General features: G+C 39.3%; 1 protein-coding gene across 1 annotated transcript in view; it reads right to left on the bottom strand.

Annotated features, from left to right (window-relative positions):
* Positions 1–23,783, bottom strand: part of SGK3 (serum/glucocorticoid regulated kinase family member 3) — a 243,092-nt gene that overhangs the window by 89,915 nt on the left and 129,394 nt on the right. The window contains 2 exon segments of the mRNA XM_053715094.1: positions 8,993–9,068; positions 20,983–21,055. Of these exon segments, the coding sequence (XP_053571069.1) occupies positions 8,993–9,068; positions 20,983–21,055 (149 nt within the window).

Genomic DNA, 23,783 nt, shown 5'->3' with positions numbered 1-23,783 from the left:
AAGTACAGGTATTTATTTAATTAAAAATCAGCTTGGCTCCCAGGGAAATAAGAATACTCACTATTCAAACCCCTTCAAATCCATTTCAAGTCATACCATGCTGCTTGGCAGGCTTCCGAAATGCCCCAGTCTGCTTCTGCTTTACACTATGGTTCTGCTTCATGAGTTTGCAGCTCCATTGCTTGTTCAGACTTCAAATAACTAGTTAGACGCAAGTTAATGGCTTGAGTGTCTCCAGGTAATGGTTTGCAGCCCTACACTTTACATTTTGATTTGCATCACAAAGGAGGGGGGGGGGGGTTGGGAACATGTGTTGTGTTTACAGAGTCTACACACAGGGAGGGCAGGCTTGCTAAAAGCACATTACTTGTTGTTATATCAAAGCAGGACCTACATTTCTACATTTCTGTAAATTAAAGTGCTCACCACACTTTTACCTTGAGAGAGAAGAATAAAATAAATGGGAAAAAGATTTTGTCATGGCACTTTGCAGACACATTAAATGTTTAAAGCGCCAAAAAGAACTTGTAAACTAAATTACCTGATGTTGGGGGAACAAGAAGATCAAGTGATATGAGTAGTGTGACCAATAGCCAGTTTGATCTGGGTTTGTAAGTCAACATTTCTCTACTGGCACATGGCAGCACTAAGTTTATTTTTTATGGCTACTTCTAATTCCTTACTCTGTGCCAGTAAAAACATAATTTATGTAAGAACTTACCTGATAAATTCATTTCTTTCATATTAACAAGAGTCCATGAGCTAGTGACGTATGGGATATACATTCCTACCAGGAGGGGCAAAGTTTCCCAAACCTTAAAATGCCTATAAATACACCCCTCACCACACCCACAAATCAGTTTAACGAATAGCCAAGAAGTGGGGTGATAAGAAAAAGTGCGAAGCATATAAAATAAGGAATTGGAATAATTGTGCTTTATACAAAAAAATCATAACCACCACAAAAAAGGGTGGGCCTCATGGACTCTTGTTAATATGAAAGAAATGAATTTATCAGGTAAGTTCTTACATAAATTATGTTTTCTTTCATGTAATTAACAAGAGTCCATGAGCTAGTGACGTATGGGATAATGACTACCCAAGATGTGGATCTTTCCACACAAGAGTCACTAGAGAGGGAGGGATAAAATAAAGACAGCCAATTCCTGCTGAAAATAATCCACACCCAAAATAAAGTTTAACAAAAAACATAAGCAGAAGATTCAAACTGAAACCGCTGCCTGAAGAACTTTTCTACCAAAAACTGCTTCAAAAGAAGAAAATACATCAAAATGGTAGAATTTAGTAAAAGTATGCAAAGAAGACCAAGTTGCTGCTTTGCAGATCTGGTCAACCGAAGCTTCATTCCTAAACGCCCAGGAAGTAGATACTGACCTAGTAGAATGAGCTGTAATTCTTTGAGGCGGAGTTTTACCCGACTCAACATAGGCAAGATGAATTAAAGATTTCAACCAAGATGCCAAAGAAATGGCAGAAGCTTTCTGGCCTTTCCTAGAACCGGAAAAGATAACAAATAGACTAGAAGTCTTACGGAAAGATTTCGTAGCTTCAACATAATATTTCAAAGCTCTAACAACATCCAAAGAATGTAATGATTTCTCCTTAGAATTCTTAGGATTAGGACATAATGAAGGAACCACAATTTCTCTACTAATGTTGTTGGAATTCACAACTTTAGGTAAAAATTCAAAAGAAGTTCGCAACACCGCCTTATCCTGATGAAAAATCAGAAAAGGAGACTCACACGAAAGAGCAGATAATTCAGAAACTCTTCTAGCAGAAGAGATGGCCAAAAGGAACAAAACTTTCCAAGAAAGTAATTTAATGTCCAATGAATGCATAGGTTCAAACGGAGGAGCTTGAAGAGCTCCCAGAACCAAATTCAAACTCCAAGGAGGAGAAATTGACTTAATGACAGGTTTTATACGAACCAAAGCTTGTACAAAACAATGAATATCAGGAAGAATAGCAATCTTTCTGTGAAAAAGAACAGAAAGAGCAGAGATTTGTCCTTTCAAAGAACTTGCGGACAAACCCTTATCCAAACCATCCTGAAGAAATTGTAAAATTCTCGGTATTCTAAAAGAATGCCAAGAAAAATGATGAGAAAGACACCATGAAATATAAGTCTTCCAGACTCTATAATATATCTCTCGAGATACAGATTTACGAGCCTGTAACATAGTATTAATCACGGAGTCAGAGAAACCTCTATGACCAAGAATCAAGCGTTCAATCTCCATACCTTTAAATTTAAGGATTTCAGATCCGGATGGAAAAAAGGACCTTGTGACAGAAGGTCTGGTCTTAACGGAAGAGTCCATGGCTGGCAAGATGCCATCCGGACAAGATCCGCATACCAAAACCTGTGAGGCCATGCCGGAGCTATTAGCAGAACAAACGAGCATTCCCTCAGAATCTTGGAGATTACTCTTGGAAGAAGAACTAGAGGCGGAAAGATATAGGCAGGATGATACTTCCAAGGAAGTGATAATGCATCCACTGCCTCCGCCTGAGGATCCCGGGATCTGGACAGATACCTGGGAAGTTTCTTGTTTAGATGAGAGGCCATCAGATCTATCTCTGGGAGCCCCCACAATTGAACAATCTGAAGAAATACCTCTGGGTGAAGAGACCATTCGCCCGGATGCAACGTTTGGCGACTGAGATAATCCGCTTCCCAATTGTCTACACCTGGGATATGAACCGCAGAGATTAGACAGGAGCTGGATTCCGCCCAAACCAAAATTCGAGATACTTCTTTCATAGCCAGAGGACTGTGAGTCCCTCCTTGATGATTGATGTATGCCACAGTTGTGACATTGTCTGTCTGAAAACAAATGAACGATTCTCTCTTCAGAAGAGGCCAAAACTGAAGAGCTCTGAAAATTGCACGGAGTTCCAAAATATTGATCGGCAATCTCACCTCCTGAGATTCCCAAACTCCTTGTGCCGTCAGAGATCCCCACACAGCTCCCCAACCTGTGAGACTTGCATCTGTTGAAATTACAGTCCAGGTCGGAAGAACAAAAGAAGCCCCCTGAATTAAACGATGGTGATTTGTCCACCACGTTAGAGAGTGTCGAACAATCGGTTTTAAAGATATTAATTGAGATATCTTCGTGTAATCCCTGCACCATTGGTTCAGCATACAGAGCTGAAGAGGTCGCATGTGAAAACGAGCAAAGGGGATCGCGTCCGATGCAGCAGTCATAAGACCTAGAATTTCCATGCATAAGGCTACCGAAGGGAATGATTGTGACTGAAGGTTTCGACAAGCTGTAATCAATTTTAGACGTCTCTTGTCTGTTAAAGACAGAGTCATGGACACTGAATCTATCTGGAAACCCAGAAAGGTTACCCTTGTTTGAGGAATCAAAGAACTTTTTGGTAAATTGATCCTCCAACCATGATCTTGAAGAAACAACACAAGTCGATTCGTATGAGACTCTGCTAAATGTAAAGACGGAGCAAGTACCAAGATATCGTCCAAATAAGGAAATACCACAATACCCTGTTCTCTGATTACAGACAGAAGGGCACCGAGAATCTTTGTGAAAATTCTTGGAGCTGTAGCAAGGCCAAACGGTAGAGCCACAAATTGGTAATGCTTGTCTAGAAAAGAGAATCTCAGGAACTGATAATGATCTGGATGAATCGGAATATGCAGATATGCATCCTGTAAATCTATTGTGGACATATAATTCCCTTGCTGAACAAAAGGCAATATAGTCCTTACAGTTACCATCTTGAACGTTGGTATCCTTACATAACGATTCAATAATTTTAGATCCAGAACCGGTCTGAAGGAATTCTCCTTCTTTGGTACAATGAAGAGATTTGAATAAAACCCCATCCCCTGTTCCGGAACTGGAACTGACATAATTACTCCAGCCAACTCTAGATCTGAAACACAATTCAGAAATGCTTGAGCTTTCACTGGATTTACTGGGACATGGGAAAGAAAAAATCTCTTTGCAGGAGGTCTCATCTTGAAACCAATTCTGTACCCTTCTGAAACAATGTTCTGAATCCAAAGATTGTGAACAGATTTGATCCAAATTTCTTTGAAAAAACGTAACCTGCCCCCTACCAGCTGAACTGGAATGAGGGCCGTACCTTCATGTGAACTTAGAAGCAGGCTTTGCCTTTCTAGCAGGCTTGGATTTATTCCAGACTGGAGATGGTTTCCAAACTGAAACTGCTCCTGAGGACGAAGGATCAGGCTTTTGTTCTTTGTTGAAACGAAAGGAACGAAAACGATTGTTAGCCCTGTTTTTACCTTTAGACTTTTTATCCTGTGGTAAAAAAGTTCCTTTCCCACCAGTAACAGTTGAAATAATAGAATCCAACTGAGAACCAAATAATTTGTTTCCCTGGAAAGAAATGGAAAGTAGAGTTGATTTAGAAGCCATATCAGCATTCCAAGTCTTAAGCCATAAAGCTCTTCTGGCTAAGATAGCCAGAGACATAAATCTAACATCAACTCTAATAATATCAAAAATGGCATCACAGATGAAATTATTAGCATGCTGGAGAAGAATAATAATATCATGAGAATCACGATTTGTTACTTGTTGCGCTAGAGTTTCCAACCAAAAAGTTGAAGCTGCAGCAACATCAGCCAATGATATAGCAGGTCTAAGAAGATTACCTGAACATAGATAAGCTTTTCTTAGAAAAGATTCAATTTTTCTATCTAAAGGATCCTTAAACGAGGTACCATCTGACGTAGGAATGGTAGTACGTTTAGCAAGGGTAGAAATAGCCCCATCAACTTTAGGGATTTTGTCCCAAAATTCTAACCTGTCAGGCGGAACAGGATATAATTGCTTAAAACGTTTAGAAGGAGTAAATGAATTACCCAATTTATCCCATTCCTTAGCAATTACTGCAGAAATAGCATTAGGAACAGGAAAGACTTCTGAAATAACCGCAGGAGCTTTAAAAACCTTATCCAAACGTATAGAATTAGTATCAAGAGGACTAGAATCCTCTATTTCTAAAGCAATTAGTACTTCTTTAAGTAAAGAGCGAATAAATTCCATCTTAAATAAATATGAAGATTTATCAGCATCAATCTCTGAGACAGAATCCTCTGAACTAGAAGAGTCCAAAGAATCAGAATGATGGTGTTCATTTAAAAATTCATCTGTAGAGAGAGAAGATTTAAAAGACTTTTTACGTTTACTAGAAGGAGAAATAACAGACAAAGCCTTCTTTATGGATTCAGAAACAAAATCTCTTATGTTATCAGGAACATTCTGCACCTTAGATGTTGAGGGAACTGCAACAGGCAATGGTACATCACTAAAGGAAATATTATCTGCTTTAACAAGTTTGTCATGACAATTATTACAAACAACAGCTGGAGAAATAGCTACCAAAAGTTTACAGCAGATACACTTAGCTTTGGTAGATCCAGCAGGCAGTGGTTTTCCTGTAGTATCTTCTGGCTCAGATGCAACGTGAGACATCTTGCAATATGTAAGAGAAAAAACAACATATAAAGCAAAATAAATCAAATTCCTTATAAGACAGTTTCAGGAATGGGAAAAAAATGCCAAACATCAAGCTTCTAGCAACCAGAAGCAAATGAAAATGAGACTGAAATAATGTGGAGACAAAAGCGACGCCCATATTTTTTGGCGCCAAATAAGACGCCCACATTATTTGGCGCCTAAATGCTTTTGGCGCCAAAAATGACGCCACATCCGGAACGCCGACATTTTTGGCGCAAAATAACGTCAAAAAATGACGCAACTTCCGGCGACACGTATGACGCCGGAAACGGAAATGAATTTTTGCGCCAAAAAAATCCGCGCCAAAAATGACGCAATAAAATGAAGCATTTTCAGCCCCCGCGAGCCTAACAGCCCACAGGGAAAAAAGTCAAATTGAGGTAAGACAAAATATGATAATTTAAAGCATAATCCCAAATATGAAACTGACTGTCTGGAAATAAGGAAAGTTGAACATTCTGAGACAAGGCAAATAAATGTTTGAATACATATATTTAGAACTTTATAAATAAAGTGCCCAACCATAGCTTAGAGTGTCACAGAAAATAAGACTTACTTACCCCAGGACACTCATCTACATGTTTGTAGAAAGCCAAACCAGTACTGAAACGAGAATCAGTAGAGGAAATGGTAAATATAAGAGTATATCGTCGATCTGAAAAGGGAGGTAAGAGATGAATCTCTACGACCGATAACAGAGAACCTTATGAAATAGACCCCGTAGAAGGAGATCACTGCATTCAATAGGCAATACTCTCCTCACATCCCTCTGACATTCACTGCACGCTGAGAGGAAAACCGGGCTCCAACTTGCTGCGGAGCGCATATCAACGTAGAATCTAGCACAAACTTACTTCACCACCTCCCTTGGAGGCAAAGTTTGTAAAACTGATTTGTGGGTGTGGTGAGGGGTGTATTTATAGGCATTTTAAGGTTTGGGAAACTTTGCCCCTCCTGGTAGGAATGTATATCCCATACGTCACTAGCTCATGGACTCTTGTTAATTACATGAAAGAAATATAAATTTCAATTAGTGTAACTAAAACAGAAATGAAGGTCATGTTAATAAGCATAATTTATTCTGTAACAGGTGCCAATACCAAGATCTAATGCAATTGATTTAATTAAAATAATAATAATAATGCCATTTAAAACATTTTGTCATGGCTCAAAAAGTGGGAAAGATACTATTAATCAGTTATATAATCAACCTTTTAATAATGATATAATGTGTATCATTCACTGTGTCCCTTAGATATCGACTAGGCACAAACTCCTGGTATCAAACTTATACATATCTTTAAAGACAGAGTTAGAAAAAAACTCACATTTGCAGAAAAATTTGTCACGGTTGCAGGCAGACACATTCTCAAGTAGAGAACCTGCCAGCACAGCGTCTTGTGGCAAATTATTATCATTTATTTGTATAGCGCCGCATAAGTCTGTAGCGCTGACATTACCATTGCCCAAGAGCTCTCTTTTGCAATGCCACCCCCTGCTCTCACACAACCATTCAAGAGCAGGGCATGTCAATCATCCTAAACAAGTGAGTATCGGATGATTCATCTCGCTACTTCTGAGGTGGCAATGAGGCTAAAGAAGCATGTGAACCACAAAGCCACAAAAGCAGCCTTTTTCCCTTCCTCACAACTGTTCCGGTAGGACAGGGATTGATACTTTTGAGCACCCTACGCTTCCTGAACAGCCACATATAATCACCCCCCCCCATACATCCAGCTCCCATTCTCAGTTCTCTCTTATCTACACATCCTTGCTAAGATAAGGGTCAGTTCACTGCATGTCTTACTCTTGTGTGATAAGCAACATTGGTTTAACCCCTTGATTGCCCATGTGTGTGATTTAGCCATACAAAACTGTTGTCAGAGTGTTATGAGCATCTAGAGGTTACAAGATTGTTCCAGGTGTGTTATGCAGTACCGATTTAACCCCTTGATTAACCATATGTTCTGCGCTAATTTTAGGATGAACAGAGTGGTCATCAAACCCAGGATTATTTGAAATTACAGATCATGCGAAGTGCATGCTAAGTGATGACATTTATTTGTGCTATTTGCAAAATAAGATCAGAAGTGTGGCCCTCACTATTTCCTCATTTTTATTTCCGGTTTGCAACAAAAATGGCCATTAGGGAAACTAAACAGTACACCTTGTAATCACAAGACATGTCTGTTGTCGTCCTATAGAATAACATATCAAAAAAGTGTAAACATTTTAAATTAGAGAGTAACACATGCTGCAATTGTTTTCCAATAGCCAAGCTCCGCCCACTGATTACCTTATTTAGAGAAACCAATACAGACTAGTAAATGGAGTAGACAAGGCTAGCCATGATCATTTTGTTACCAAAAACTGCATTGCTTCCCATTTGCTTATATAATGCCCCATTCAAAGCCAATTAGATATATCTACGTAGCAGGGTTAGCCTTGACACATTTGCAGTGTGAATTTTCAGTTGTAATACATTAATTAACAAAAAAGTGGGGAAATAAATAATGAAAGTATGTTGCAAAGCTGTTTTACTATGCAATAATTGTACATATTCTGTTGTTTTAGGTGTCCGTGTAAAGTTTTAATCCAACATATATGTTTCTGAATCTGTCTATATGTAGGGTTTGGTACAATTTATACAATGTCAGGTGCAGCAAATGGAAAAAAATATATATGTGGCCCCTCATATGAAAAGGTTGTAGACCCCTGCACTTGGCAGTCTGAACACAGAAGACATTGCTGTTTGTAGATCACCTTCTTTAGAGCTGACTACAACAGTGCAACTCTTGGCAGGGCCCTCTACCCGTCTGATCCCTATAAATGTTTCCTTTCATTCTACCTATGTTTATAGCATTGCGGAATCTGTTGGCGCTCTACAAATAACCGATAATAATAATAATTGCTCGAATAGAGTTTGCTGCAAGTAAAGGGCCCTGATGCATTAACAACAAACCATCAAAATGTCTTTAATGCATATTAGTTCAAACAAAGTGTGTTCACATTACTGTTTCCCGAAGACCATGCATAAGGCATGTATAATAGAGATACTGTATATTACCTGCTACTGCCTATTGATTTCCATACAAATTCCACTCATCTGTTTTTAAAAGATAATTACACACCCTTGTCTGTCCAAATGAAGCACGAGTGTAAGGCCACAGTTCTAGATTCAGTAACCAGGTTCATCAGACTGATAACTCAAACTTCAAAATATGTATATTTTTACTTCATTGTTTCCCAACCAATTTATGTTGAGCTTTTTATTGAGATTTTCAGCACTTGTGCCCCTTTAACACACAATAGTGATGCCCTGCTGGCACAACAAAATTAATTGTAGCGCCAATTCCATTTTCACATTAAATACACAGGATTATCAATATTTTTTGTAACAGGTCCTTTGTATTAACTCATATAATTGTTCTAATTCTGTAGCTACTTACTGGTTGCATAGCTGTGTGTGCTGCAGTAAATTCTGAATAAACTCGTTCAGTCCGGCTCTTCTCTGTTGTATGAACTCTGTAGAATTAAAAAATATAAAGGTTACATAATTGTCTGTAGTACAAATGCAATCCTGTTTGTCAAATTAGATAATTATCGACAAACATATTTCACTTAACAACTATAATAAAACACACACATAATATATATAATATACAACCAGCTTTTCCAAATAAAAATGTCATCCTCGAGATAGTACAAACAATATCTCTCATTTGTTCAAGCACAAAGAATGGAATATAAAAACAGAGCTTTATTCATAAAAATAAAAAAATGCACGCGCCTCCCACATTTCCTGTCAGACTCCGGTTGCAGCCTTGAAGCGCCGCACTGCACAGGGAAATTTCTAATCTCTCTCATTTCTACTCCATATTCTTGTGACTTTTCTTTTCTCAGTTTTTCTTCAATTTCAAGATTTCTAAACCACTCATATTCCATAAGTGCAATTTAATTTCCATTATATACTGCCAAGTATTCACCAGAAAATCTCAACTACCTCTTTACTTCTAAGTTACCATTTCTCAATTAAGAACAACTCCCTTAAAGGAACAGTATACACCAATTTTCAAATAACTGAATGTAATAGACATTACTACAAAGAAGAATATGCACATATGCTGATCTAAAAATCCAGTATAAAACCTTTTAAAAACTTACTTAGAAGCTCCCAGTTAAGCACTCTTGATTAGGTTAACTGGAACACCAAGTGAAAGCAGACCCCCCCCCCTCCTTCCTCTGCATATGAAAAGACCCTTTACACAAACAGGAGGAAGCTGGAGTAGGTAGATATCAGTATACTTCTAAAACTTTGGAGCTTGGTTAGGAGTCTGAAAATCAGCCCAATGTAGGGTTGCCACCTTTCTTGGAAGAAAATACCGGCCATGCTAATTAACATAAATTTGCATAAATAATTAAAACAGCAGAACTCAAAAACTAAAGCTGATAGGACTGATTTTAAATGCTCATTTGTTTATAACTAGTCCTCATCACACTCAGAATAAGTTTCACTTTGACAGGGGCTTTCTTTCAATATTAATTTTTTTATTTTCTACATTGACATGAACCTTAAAAATACCGGCCGTGTCAGTAAAATACCGGCTGGGTGGCAGCCCTAGTCCAATGTTATTTAAAAATAAGCAAAACTATAAATTAAAAAAAAAAACAAAAAAAAACACCTGTATGTGCTATATAAATGGATCATCTACAAAACATTTATGCAAAGAAAAATCTAGTGTATAATGTTCCTTTAATCGTGCATTTCTACTGCTGTGTTCCTTCTACTAACAATTTCCTAAAGACAAGTTTTTTTAAGCTTTTCTTGCAACCAGTCATTGCTTACGTCACAATAGGTAGCATTTTTCCTTCTCTGAGTGACACCCTGCTCAACAGGCTTAACCCCAACATGAATTCCCTTCTTGCGACTAAACAGGTTTTACAACTTAAAAAGAAACTGTACTGTAAAAAAGATGTCATCTTAATGTGTTTACAATGACTTGTTATTCCAGAGTTGCTCCTTTAGGTATATTTTTGTATATGAAATATCTCCATATGCTAATTGAAGCCAGAACCAAATGAAATGGGCTGAGCTTGGAGGGAGAGCACGCCTCATTAATGTTTCTTTCTATATTCACTCAAAATCATCCTTATCTATAAACAGTGAGGCCAATACTTTTTTTAGTACCTCTCTGTCTAACCCCTCCAGTAAGAGCTTTTTGTTTAAATAGCTTTTCTATAACCAGCATTTAAGTAATTGCCATGTTCAGTATAGATGGGGATATAAAAGGCAAAAGCAGTTTTTTTTAAATGACAAAATCAAGGTAAAGAATATATCTGTAAACAATTGAATACACTCCAGCAGGTGAAATGGATCATAAGGAACACATTTAAGTAGAAAAACTGATCACAGCACACTGTCCTTTAAAACAGACACTAAATTAAAAATAAAATAGAAAGAGCATGCAGTTTTAAGAGACCTTCCAATTTACTTCCATTATCAAAATTTGCAAATTTTTTATATGCATAATTTCTAAGGCACCAGCTACTACTGAGCATGTGCATAAGTTCACAGTGAAGTATACGTATACTAGTCTGTAATTGGTTGATGTCACATGATACAGGTAGCCGGCAAATGGACAGAAAAAAATAAAATTTGTCAGAAAAAAAATCTACTGCTAATTTGAATTTAGAGTGTTATTGGATTGTCTTTTATTATGCTCTTATTATGCAGTTCCACTGTATCTAATGGTCTTAATGGTCCGTTTGTCCTCCATTAAATGGTGTTTATTTTCTATCAATGTAACCAATATATTAAAATCCTGCTAACCAGACTTTACCACCTGACTTAAGCTATAGACACTGTCTGTTTGTCAGGCTTGCAAACACCTTTCTATCACAGAAAAATACAATTTTGAAACATATGGTACAAATCTAGTTAATGTGTTCCTAATTTGAAAGCTCTCAGGTGAGCTGGAATTAATATAAAAATGTTGGACATTCCTGAAATACAGGGATTAGCAAAGAGGTGCAAGACAGCTGAATGAGTATTTCTTTTTGGTAATGCTGCGTGACAGGAATAACTTTTTAGAATTAAGTTACAGTAATTATTTCTTGAGATAATGAAACAAAAATGATGCACGACATGTAAGTTAATTTGGATACCCCCCCCCAAAAAAAAAATTAGCGTTGGGTAAAAGGCAAGGTATAAATTACTAATTACACCTAGTTAGTTCAGCACTTTATATAAAAAAAAATATTCTGTATAAAACAGCAAATTATTTTTCTTTCCTATGCATGCAGAGTCCACAATTTCATTCCAATTACTAGTGGAATATTCATCTCATGGCAGCAGGAGGAAGAAAAGAGCACCCCAGCAGAGCTGTTATGTGTCACTTCCCTTACCTATAATCCCCAGTCATTCTCTTTGCCTCTATCAAGGGAGGATGTGCGAAGATGGTGTCTGAAGATATTTAATCCTTTAATGGGTACTTTTCCCTGCAAGCAAGGATTGGGGCTATGCTGTGTCCATGTCAATCTCTTTAGTAAGAGTAATGGTGGCTTCTAGCAGTTAGAAGGCGGCAAGGTGTTCCTTGCTTTATTTCTAACATCTGTGCTACCCCTTTATTGAAAACCAGAGTTGGTTACTCTGTTTTTTCTTTTTCTACAGGTCCCTGATAGAGGTTGTTAATCTGTCACACCTAGAAGCTGCGTCTACCCTGCAGCTGGATCCACAGGTAAGTGCTCTTGCCTTCTAGGTATTGAGGGTCAGCACTTAGGGGTTAATCCTCTATGGACATGTATGGGTCATATATATCTCCATAGTTGAGAGTAATATTGTGGGCACCTCTGCTAGGGCACTGCACTGCTAAGGAAATACAAAAGGAGTTAATTTAACTTTCCTGTAGGAAATATTTTTGGCCGGCTTGTGGGACAATGTGTCAACAAGGGGTTATATTTGCAATCAATTCATGATTTGGTGTAAGATGTACATCCATCAGCAAATGTATTATCAGTCATGATTATCAAGTTTTCCGACACTATACCGCTTACTCGAGCCTTTTTAACAGCCTCCTGTGATTTAAGCTGTGGCGCAGTTCATTTTTCATTTGAGCTACTTGCGGTCAGGTGACCGTACTTTGCTTCCGCTTCTATGGCTTTTCACTGTCAGCCGGGTAGAGAGCGGAGCGTATAGCAGTGCAGTCTTTTATGCTCTTGGACGGATCTGCAACTTCTACAGAGTCAACATTATTCCTTCAACTAGTGGAACTTCTCGACATGTCTTAGGAGCGGTAGGTTAGGAGAGGGTATTATTATTATGGTTAATCCTATCTAATCTTTTTAGTACTAGTTTATTTCTTAAAAGGTACAGTGCAACATTTTATTTATTTTTTCAAATCTTTAATTTTCTAAGTGACTTTGATTCTGTGATATTTCTTTGGGAACATATCCAATTATGGACACTAATTTAAATTTGGGAGTTCATTTTGATTAGTGCTTATACTGTTTAGAGGTGCAAGTTGTCCCTCACTGTGCAGTTTTGTTAACACATGTTTAAATAAAACACATGTTTAAATAGGACTTGGTCATCTAGAGACAAGGACTCCCCCTCTGACCCTTTTTGTCTCTCAGGATAATGTCATCCATGACATGCCTCAGCTTTCCCCTTAAGCATCTCAAGCTTTAGAAGTTCCACAGTGCCCTACGGCTCCTCTCAAGAGGTTCCTGGCAGTGTTTATTTACCAGACGATTTTGCTGCGCAGATAACATATGCGGTTTCTGCAGCCTTATCAGCCTTCCCAGTTGCTGGAAAGAGAAGAAGAAATCTAAGACTATATCTCTAAGCCAGCGTTCTGACTCCGCTAAGGCTGTGTTAGTCAGTCTCTCTCAGTTATATGATGTAGATCATACCTCAAAGGCTTCTGAAGGTGAGATTTCTGACTCTGAGACTGTGGTTCCTAGCACATCAGATTTAGAGGAGGTTAACTTTATGTTTAAGCTGGAACTCCTCCGGTTGCTTTTAAAGGAGGTTCTTGCTACATTGGAAGACTCTGATTCTACTGTCGCTGAGACTCCAAAGAAGTCTAATAAGCTTAAAAGGATGTCTGATGTCAAACCTTCATCAGTAGAGGTCTTTCCTGTTCCAGATCATATGTCGTCTTTATAGCTCAGGAATGGGAGAAGCCGGGGATTCCCTTTTCCCTGTCCCCTGTTTTTAAGAGGATGTTTCCTGTTGCTGATTCTGTTCGTGAATAGTGGAGCACTGTACCTAAAGTAGAGGGTGCTATATCCACTCTAGCCAAGAGAACTACTATCTCTCTTGAGGATAGTGCTTCTTTCAAGGACACTATGGATAAGAATCTGGAAGCCTTTTTAAGAAAGATATACATTCATCAGGGCTTACAAGGGCAACCAGTGGCAAGTATTGCTGCGGTGGCAAGTGTGACATCTTATTGCTGCGACTCCTTGTCTGATCTAATTAGAGAGGAAACTACTATAGAGGAGATCAAGGATAGGATCAAGGCTCTAAAGCTGGCTAGCTCTTTTATCTGTGATGCCAGTATGCAAGGGTTTGGCCGGAAGCCAAAATTTCTAGTATTGCGGTTTAAGCTTGCAGCGCTCTGTGGCTAAAATCCTGGTCTGCAGATGTCACATCCAAATCCAAACTTTTGTCTTTGCCATTTAATGGTCTTGCCAAAATTATTTCGGAAATCTCTGGGGGAAAGGGCTCTTTCCTTCCTCAAGACAATAAGGGTTGACCTAAGGGTTGACTGAATTCTAATTTTCATTCCTTTCGTAACTCCAAGGGAAAAAAGTCTTCCTTTTCCAAGCAGGAACAATCAAGGACTTCATGGAGATCCGGTCAATCTTGAAATAAAGGGAAACTATCTAAGAAGCCTTCCTCTGAAACTAAGTCAGCATGAAGGGGCCGCCCCACTCCAATAAGGGATCAGGTTGATGGAAGGCTTTTCTTCCATGCTTGGATCCGCAATGTCCCAGATCCTTGGGCTGTGGAAGTAGTATCCCAGGGATACAGGATAGGGTTCAAGTCTTGTCCCCCCTAGGAGCAGATTCATCCTGTCAAGGTTAACTGCAAACCAGGTGAAGAGAGAGGCCTTCTTAAACTGCGTAAAGGACCTATCTTCCCTGGGAGTGGATTGTTCCAGTTCCAGTGAGGGAACAGGGTCAAGGATTCTATTCAAACCATTTTGTGGTTCCAAAAAAGAGGGAACTTTTTGACCCATATTGGACCTCAAGTGTCTAAACAAATTTCTCAAAGTTCCGTCCTTCAAAATGGAGACTATTCATTCCATTCTACCCTTGGTTCAGGAGAGTCAGTTCAGGACTACCATAGACCTGAAGGACGTGTATCTTCATGTTACCATTCACAGGGAACATCATCAGTTTCTGCGGTTTGCCTTTCTATACAAACATTTCCAATTTGTTGCTCTTCTCTTTGGCCTTGCTACAGCTCCTCGATTCTTTACAAAGGTTCTAGGGGCCCTTTTGGTCAGATCTCAGAGAATAACAGTGGCCATACCTGGACAACATATTGGATCAAAGCGCCATCTTTCAGCTAGCAAGATTTCATACCGAGATGTTGTTGTCTTTTCTACATTCCCATGGGTGGAAAGTGAATCTGGAAAAGAGTTCTCTTGTTCCAGACACTAGGGTGTGTTTCTTAGGAACAATTATAGATTCTCTATCCATGAAGATTTGTCTGACGGAGGTCAGAAAGTCCAAGCTTCTTGCTTCCTGTCTCACTCTTCAGTCCCCTGTCCATCCATCAGTGGCTCAGTGTATGGAGGAGTTTGGTGTGATGGTTGCTTCCATGGACATCCTTCCTTTGCTCAGTTCCATTTGAAACTCCTACAACAATGCATGCTCAAGCAATGGAACAGAGATCATTTAGATCTCTCACAGAGGATTGTTCTGAATACTCTGAAAAGAGACTCTCGGTCTTGGTAGATTTCTCAGGATCATATGTCTCAGGGTACATGCTTCATGAGACCCTCCTGGGTGATTGTGACCATGGCTGCCAGCCTATCAGGTTGGGAGCAGTTTGGGGATCCTTAAAGGCTCAGGGTCTTTGGAGTCTTCTCTCTCCAAAAACATTCTAGAGTTAAAAGCGATTTTCAATGCCTTAACAGCCTCAACTAACCTTGGTCCGGTTTATCAGATTCCATTCGGACATCACCTCGGTGGCTTACATCTACCACCAGGGAGGAACTCGGAGTTCTTTAGCAATGAAGGGGGTGACCCGCATTCTCCAATGGGCGGAATCTCACAATTGTCTCCTTTCTGCCATTCACATTCCAGGGGTGGACATCTGGGAGGCAGATTTTCTGAGCAGGCAGACGTTTCATCCCGGGGAGTGGACTCTCTACCCGGAGGTATTCTCAATGATAACCCTCAGGTGGGGGGTTCCAGAGTTGGATTTGATGGCATCTCGCCAAAATGCCAAGCTCAAGAACAAGAGATCCACAAGCTGCTCTGATCAATGCTTGGGGGTGCCTTGGATCTTCAGTCTGGCATTCTTGTTTCCTCCGTTTGCTCTCCTTCCTTTAGTCATTGCTCGTATCAAACAGGATAGGGTGTTTGTGATTCTAATATCTCCTGCCTGGCCTCACAGGATCTGGTTTGCAGATCTGGTGAAGATGTCATCTCTTCCACCTTGTAGGGTGCCTCTGAGGAAAAACTTTCTACTTCAGGGTCCCTTCCTCCACCCAAATCTAGATTCTCTGAAGCTGACTGCTTGGAGATTGAATGCTTAGTCTTGTCTAGGCGTGGTTTTTCGGGGAAGGTCATTGATACCATGCTTCAGGCTCGTAAAGGTATGGCATAAATACATTTATTGTTGCGAATCCAAGGGTTTTTCCTGGAGTCGGGTGAGGGTTCCTCACATTTTGTCTTTTCTTCAGGATGGCCTGGAGAAAGGTTTGTCAGTCAGTACTCTGAAGGGTCAGATCTCTGCAGGTCAGATCTCTGTTATAGTGGAAAGTTTTGTTTCTACTTGCTATTTCGTCTGCTCGCAGAGTTTCTGGGCTTTTTGGCTCTGCAGTTTGATTCCTCTTACCTTATTTTTCATGTGGATAAGGCGGTCCGTCGTACTAAATTGGGATTTCTTCCCAAAGTGGTATTGGATCGCAACATCAATAAAGAAATTGTTGTTCTTTACTTTTGTCCGAAGCCTTCTTCTCAGAAGGAACGTCTGTTACACAACCTGGATGTTGTGCGTGCTCTAAAATTTTATCTACAAGCAACTAAAGATTTTCAGCAGTCTACTGCCCTGTTCATTGTTTTCACTGGTAAGGGTAAGGGTCAGAAGGCCACTTCTCCTGCTCTCTCTGGTTGAGAAGTGTTATCTGATTAGCATATAAGACAGGTGGACAACAGCCTCCTGAGAGAATTACAGCTCATTCCACTAGGGCTGTCTCTTCTTCCTGGGCTTTAATAAATGAAGCATCTGTGGAGCAAATCTGCACTTGGTCCTCATTGCATACTTTTTCCAAATTCTAAAAATTTGATACTTTTGCCTTGGCTGAGGCTTCTTTTGGTAAAAAAGTTCTTCAAGCGGTGGTGCCTTCTGTTTAGGTCAGCCTGTCTTGTTCTCTCTCCCTTTCATTCTGTGTCCTCAAGCTTGGGTATTGGTTCCCACTAGTAATTGGAATGAAATTGTGGACTCTCCATGCCATAGGAAAGAAAACAAAATGTATGCTTCCCTGATAAATTTCTTTCTTTCCGGGCATGGAGAGTCCACGACCTGCCCTTATTTTCATTTAAGAGGGAAAATTTTTGGTATAAACCTCAGGCACCTCTATACCTTTGTGTTATCTTTTTCTGAATGACTGGGGATTATGGGTAAGGAAAACAGAATTTATATCTACCTGATAAATTCCTTTCTCCTACGGTGTGTCCGGTCCACGGCTTCATCCTTACTTGTGGGATATTCTCTTCCCCTACAGGAAGTGGCAAAGAGAACACACAGCAGAGCTGCCCATATAGCTCCCCTTAGGCTCCGCCCCCCCAGTCATTCGACCGACGGTTAGGAGAAAAAGGAGAACCATAGGGTGCAGTGGTGACTGTAGTTTGGAAAAATAAATTTAAACCTGACTAAATGCCAGGGTGGGCCGTGGACCGGACACACCGTAGGAGAAAGGAATTTATCAGGTAAATATAAATTCTGTTTTCTCCTACATTGGTGTGTCCGGTCCACGGCTTCATCCTTACTTGTGGGAACCAATACCAAAGCTTTAGGACACGGATGAAGGGAGGGAACAAGTCAGGTAACCTAAACGGAAGGCACCACTGCTTGTAAAACCTTTCTCCAAAAAATAGCCTTCGAAGAAGCAAAAGTATCGAATTTGTAAAATTTAGTGAATGTATGCAGTGAAGACCAAGTCACTGCCTTACAAATCTGTTCAACAGAAGCCTCATTCTTGAAAGCCCATGTGGAAGCCACAGCCCTGGTGGAATGAGCTGTAATTCGTTCAGGAGGCTGCTGTCCAGCAGTCTCATAAGCCAATCTGATGATGCTCTTTAGCCAGAAGGAAAGAGAGGTAGCAGTCGCTTTTTGACCTCTCCTCTTACCAGAATAGACAACAAACAAGGATGATGTTTGTCTGAAATCTTTAGTTGCTTGTAAATAGAACTTTAAAGCACGAACCACATCAAGATTGTGTAACAGTCGTTCCTTCTTAGAAGCTGGATTAGTACACAGAGAAGGAACAATAATTTCCTGGTTAATATTCTTATTAGAAACAACTTTGACAGAACTTCAATGCAATAAAAACTATTTTTTACAAAAACGTTACTGTCTCTTTAAATAATAAAAATGCACTCTTTATTATTGAAACATCAAAAAAACATTAAATACACATCCGATTTTAATGAAATTTTCACCACAGTGTCTTAATGCATTGAAAAGATTGCACACAAATTTTCAGACCAATTAACCCCTCAGTGCCCAAAACGGAGCTAATAACAGTTATTAACAGGTTAACACAGTACAGTCCCCTGCTACAGCTTGCACTGTAACCTTTACTTCCTAAGGGATAAATTTGGTAGCAAATAAACCTGTCTGGAGTCCTTTTCTGAGCCTCTGGACTCCCCACATGAAACTGCCTGAACTGCCTAGTCAAAAAATGCTGCACAATTGAGGCTTGAAAATGAGGCTTCCTTCCTCTTCATTTCAGAGTGGAGGGGCCTTTCTGACTAGAATAGGTGACTAACCAAGTGCCAGGCGCAAATTAAACCCCAAAAGTGTTTTAAGTTTGAAAAAAACCCACCTTATTTATTGCCAAAAATATGCTTAAAAGCAATCAATAAAGCCCACAATTAGTGTCAACCAGCATAGAGCCCTTAACCCTTTAAGGACACAGCTTTCAGTTTGCTCAATTGTTTTATGACTGAAAAATTCCGTCATATGTCCTTAAGAGGTTAATATAAGCCATCTATTTATACTGTAAGGAAAATGGCTTACCTATCCCAGAGGGATTTTCTGACAGTCTTCTAGCATTACATGGTCTTGTTAGAAAAAATGACTGATCATACCTGAAGCAGATAAGCCTGCAAACTGTTCCCCCCAAATGATGTTCTCTGGTTTCAACAGTCCTGCGTGGGAACAGCAATGGATTTTAGTTACTGGTGCTAAAATCATATTCCTCTTAGCAGAAATCTTCATCACTTTCTGCTGCAGAGTAAATAGTACAAGCCAGCACTATTTTAAAATAACAAACTCTTGATAGAAGAAATAAAAACTACAACTAAACACCACATACTCTTTCACCACCTCCGTGGAGGTGCTACTAGTTAGAGCGGCAAAGAGAATGACTGGGGGGGCGGAGCCTAAGGGGAGCTATATGGGCAGCTCTGCTGTGTGTTCTCTTTGCCACTTCCTGTAGGGGAAGAGAATATCCCACAAGTAAGGATGAAGCCGTGGACCGGACACACCAATGTAGGAGAAAGTGACATTTAACAGCTCTGCTGGGGTGTTCTTTGCCTCCGCCTGCTTGCAGGAGATGAATATCCCACTTGTAATTGGAATAAAATCATGGACTCTCCATGCCCGGAAACAAAGAAATTTATCAGGTAAGCATAAATTTTGGTTTTCCTTACAAAATTAAAAAAGCAGTTTAAATTGAAATTAAAACTGATAGAAAAGTATTAGTTGTGTAATTCCTGCTAATGATCATTGTACAAATACTATTTGTACAAATACTCATTGTCTAATACTAACAGTATGCCTATCCGCCAGTGAGCAATCATTAGTAGGAGTATACAACTGATACTACAGTATTATTTTCAATTTTAGTTTAAACAGCTACTTTGCCTTTATTTTGGAAAAAAGTTTAGTCTTTGGATAAAGATTAAAGCCAATTAAAAAAAAAAATTATATATATATAAAATCATAAAAGAAAGGCCCTTTATATTTTTAAACACATAGTGAAGTTGAAAATGCCCTTTAAAAATGATGACACGCCCATCCTTAAAGTGAATGTCAATTTTGCTGCTAAAGTGCCCGGTTTTTAAAAATTCGATTAAAAACAGGGACACTTAAATGAATCAAAATTTACATTTCACTCCTGTTGTGAAAAAAAACTTACCTTTTATACTTGACAGCCGCTCCAGCTTCCTCCACTCGTCCCAAAGCCTCTTCCTGGGTCTAAAATGAGGAATCCTGCTTCCTCCAATCACGGCGTTGAATCAGACACGCATTCCCCGGGGGCGAAGCCGTGATTGAAGGATGACCTATCCATCATTTCTGACGTCAGAAATGGCTTGCAACGACCGGAGGAAGATGGAGCTGCTGTCAAGATTAAAAGGTAAGTTTTTTTTTCACAACAGGAGTGAAATGTAAATTTTGATGAATTAAAGTGCCCCTGTTTTTAATCGAATTTTTAAAAACCGGGCACTTTAGCATCAAAATTGACATTCACTTCAATCTCTGATGAAACTTTATTTAAAGCATTAAAGGGACATTATACACTCATTTTTTCTTTGCATAAATGTTTTGTAGATGATCTATTTATATAGCCCATAAAGTGTTTTTTTTAAATAAATGTATAGTTTTGCTTATTTTTAAATAACATTGCTCTGATTTTCAGACTCCTAACCAAGCCCCAAAGTTTTATGTGAATACTGTCAGCTACCTTCTCCAGCTTGCTGCTGTTTGTGTAAAGGGTCTTTTCATATGCAAAAGAAGGGGGAGGGGGGAGTGTCTTATTTGCCACTTGCAGTGGGCTTTCCAGCTACCTTTTCAACAGAGCCAAACTGACAGCTTCTAAGTAAGTTTTAAAACAGTTTTATACTGGATTTTTATATCAGTATCTGTGCATCTTATTCTTTATAGTAGTGTCTATTAAATGCAGTTATATGAAAATGAGTGTATACTGTCCCTTTAATAATGTATGTAAAGATATAGAATTTCTTACTTTACCTGGATCAAAGTTATCCCCAAAGATCCTTTTGGCAGGAATCTTCAAATTAATGTTGGGAAACTGTTTTCTAAGCTAAAAAACAAACAAACAAAAAAAAAAAAGAAAGAAAGAAAAAAATATGAATGATGCATCATATGGAAAAGACACATAAATACATTTAAAGGGACAGCCAAGTCCAAAATAAACTTTCATGATTCAAATAGGGCATGTGATTTTAAACTTTACATTTTACTTTTATCACCAATTTTGCTTTGTACTCTTGGTATTCTTAGTTGAAAGATAAACCTAGATAGGCTCGTACAGTGGCGTAGCGTGGGGGGGGGGGCAACAGGGGTGATTGCCCCGGGCGCATTATTCTGAGGGGCGCTTCCAGCCTCAACTTAGCAAAGGGAAGAAGGGAGGCTAAAAATTCTGACAGGCCCCCAGCTCTGTTCTGCGACCCGTCAGGAATGTGGTGATGCCGCGACTAAGGTAAGGTGTCAGGACCAGACTTACTTATAGCCCTTTTTTTGCCTGATACTAGCAACATGCAAAATGCAGCTTAATTACGGTTCTATTATTACCCAACAATTAAGTTTCCTTCCAACAAAAGACCCAGAGCCAGAATGCCATGCATTGCCTGGGGCACTTTTTAAGGATCTCTAAGCAGAGGTGGGGGGGAGGAATCCTTAAAAAGTGCAATAAATCTCTTTCAAACCCGTGGCACTGGTGGCAGCATGGCTGGGCTCTGCCTTTCTGTTAACCCCAGTTACCTAGTTAGTGGGATGGTGGGGTGATCAGAGACCATACTTTCATGTTTGACCAGGTTCTGATTACAACTTACGCCATCTTGTCCTTGCACAAAAAAAGTATATTTGTGACAGTTGACAAAAATGAGGCCTTGTTTCCTGTATTTGATTTTTCCCCTCCATGATCTTCCTAGGGCAGAAGTAGATTTAGGGATTTGTGTGCTATCTGGCACCATGATTGTGCTGCTCACCAGGCATTTCACTGTGTTTGTCTCCTATCAAAGAAGTCCTATGAATTCACCATCTTGAATCTATTTCTTGCTGGACTCCTGAGGTGTGGACTTTTACCGATTTTTAGGGTTTGGGTGCTCATTGCCTTTTTTATTTACATTAAACCCACCCTTACTGCATTTAAAGTAAAAAAAATAACTATAATTTGTGTTAGTAAATAAGTTTAACAGCACCCCCCTAAATACCATACACCCTCCCCCCATATATGTATGTAATGCTGGTTTGTCTGTCCCATGTCCCTTTTATATTGATTACTTACAATTGTTATATTTATTAAGGTAGAATATATACCCCACTTTTATATGTCATTGGCACCCAAAAGACAGTCTGCCCAGCAGGGACAACCTTATGTAACAGCTGCCAACCTGTGTGTCCCCTTTTCCTCTTTTTAACGACTTACCAAAAACCTATTGCACCACATATACAACATGGGTTGCTGCAATGTGGGGGTGGGTGCACCCTGTGGTCTGCAGTATTTGTACCATGAAGTTTTACAGATCAGGACATGTCACCACCAGATGGGGGTTAAGGGGGGCTTTCCACCCATGTGTAAAATGAGAATAAATCTTAAAATGTAATATTGTATATATTTGCCCAGCTCTAGAGAGCTGCAGACAGGGTTTGATCACAGGGGGATAACACATAATGCTTGCATAATGCTTCACCCACTGCCTCTTGTATTGCCAATATATTATTTTCATGGCTTTGTTTGTAAGGCGCTACTGATTAGCAGCTGCTTATGACAAGGGACATATTTTGGGGATATGGGTATCATCAGCAATAACTGTTAGTTATCCAGTAAAGATGGTTAAGGGAGCATTCTGTGGGAGAGGAGACAGTGTCCCTTGCTTTATGTGATCTACCAGGCTTGGGTCTTTGCTTGGTTTGTCCCAAATGTAAGAAGCAGCATATCTAAAATGGGGTTGGGGGGGCGCAATACTTGCCTTGCCCTGGGCACTGACAACCCACGCTACGCCACTGGGCTCGTATGTTAATTTCTAAGCCCTTGAAGGCTGCCTCTTATCTGATTGCATTTTGACAGGTTTTTCACCACTAGAGGGCATTAGTTCATGTGTGTCATATAGATAACATTGAGCTCACACAGGTGAAGTTAGCTAGGAGTCAGCACTGAATGGCTAAAATGCAAGTCTGTCAAAAGAACTGAAATTAGGGGGCAGTCTGCAGAGGCTTAGATACAAGATAATCACAGGGGTAAAAAGTGTATTATTATAACTCTGTTGGTTATGCAAAACTGGGAATGTGTAATAAAAGGATTATCTATCTTTTTAAAGAACAAAAAATCTGGTGTTGACTGTCCCTTAAAATAAGTGTTTGATTATTTAATTTACTAATGTTTTCTAGTCAGCATCTATGTCCTGATAGTCCAAAATGTATTCCCCACAAAAGGTGCACTGTGTAAACTTTCCTTTCACTTTCATTATTTATTTTGCCTGGTTTGTCTGTAATTTAACCCCTTAAGGACCACAGCACTTTTCCATTTTCTGATCGTTTAGGACCAAGGCCATTTTTACATTTCTGCTATGTTTGTGTTCAGCTGTAATTTTCCTCTTACTCATTTACTGTACCCACACATATTATATACCGTTTTTCTCGCCATTAAATTGACTTTTGAAATATACCATTATTTTCATCATATCTTATAATTTACTATAAATTGTTTTATAAAATATGATGAAAAAATGGTAAAAAAAAAACCCACTTCTTTTCTAACTTTGACCCCCAAAATCTGTTACACATCTACAACCACCAAAAACACCCAT

This window comes from Bombina bombina, chromosome 5 (assembly GCF_027579735.1).
Source record: "Bombina bombina isolate aBomBom1 chromosome 5, aBomBom1.pri, whole genome shotgun sequence".
NCBI classification, from domain to species: Eukaryota; Metazoa; Chordata; class Amphibia; order Anura; family Bombinatoridae; genus Bombina; species Bombina bombina.
The sequence above is the reverse complement of the archived record's forward strand: the minus strand, read 5'-3'. Positions and strand labels throughout refer to the sequence as shown.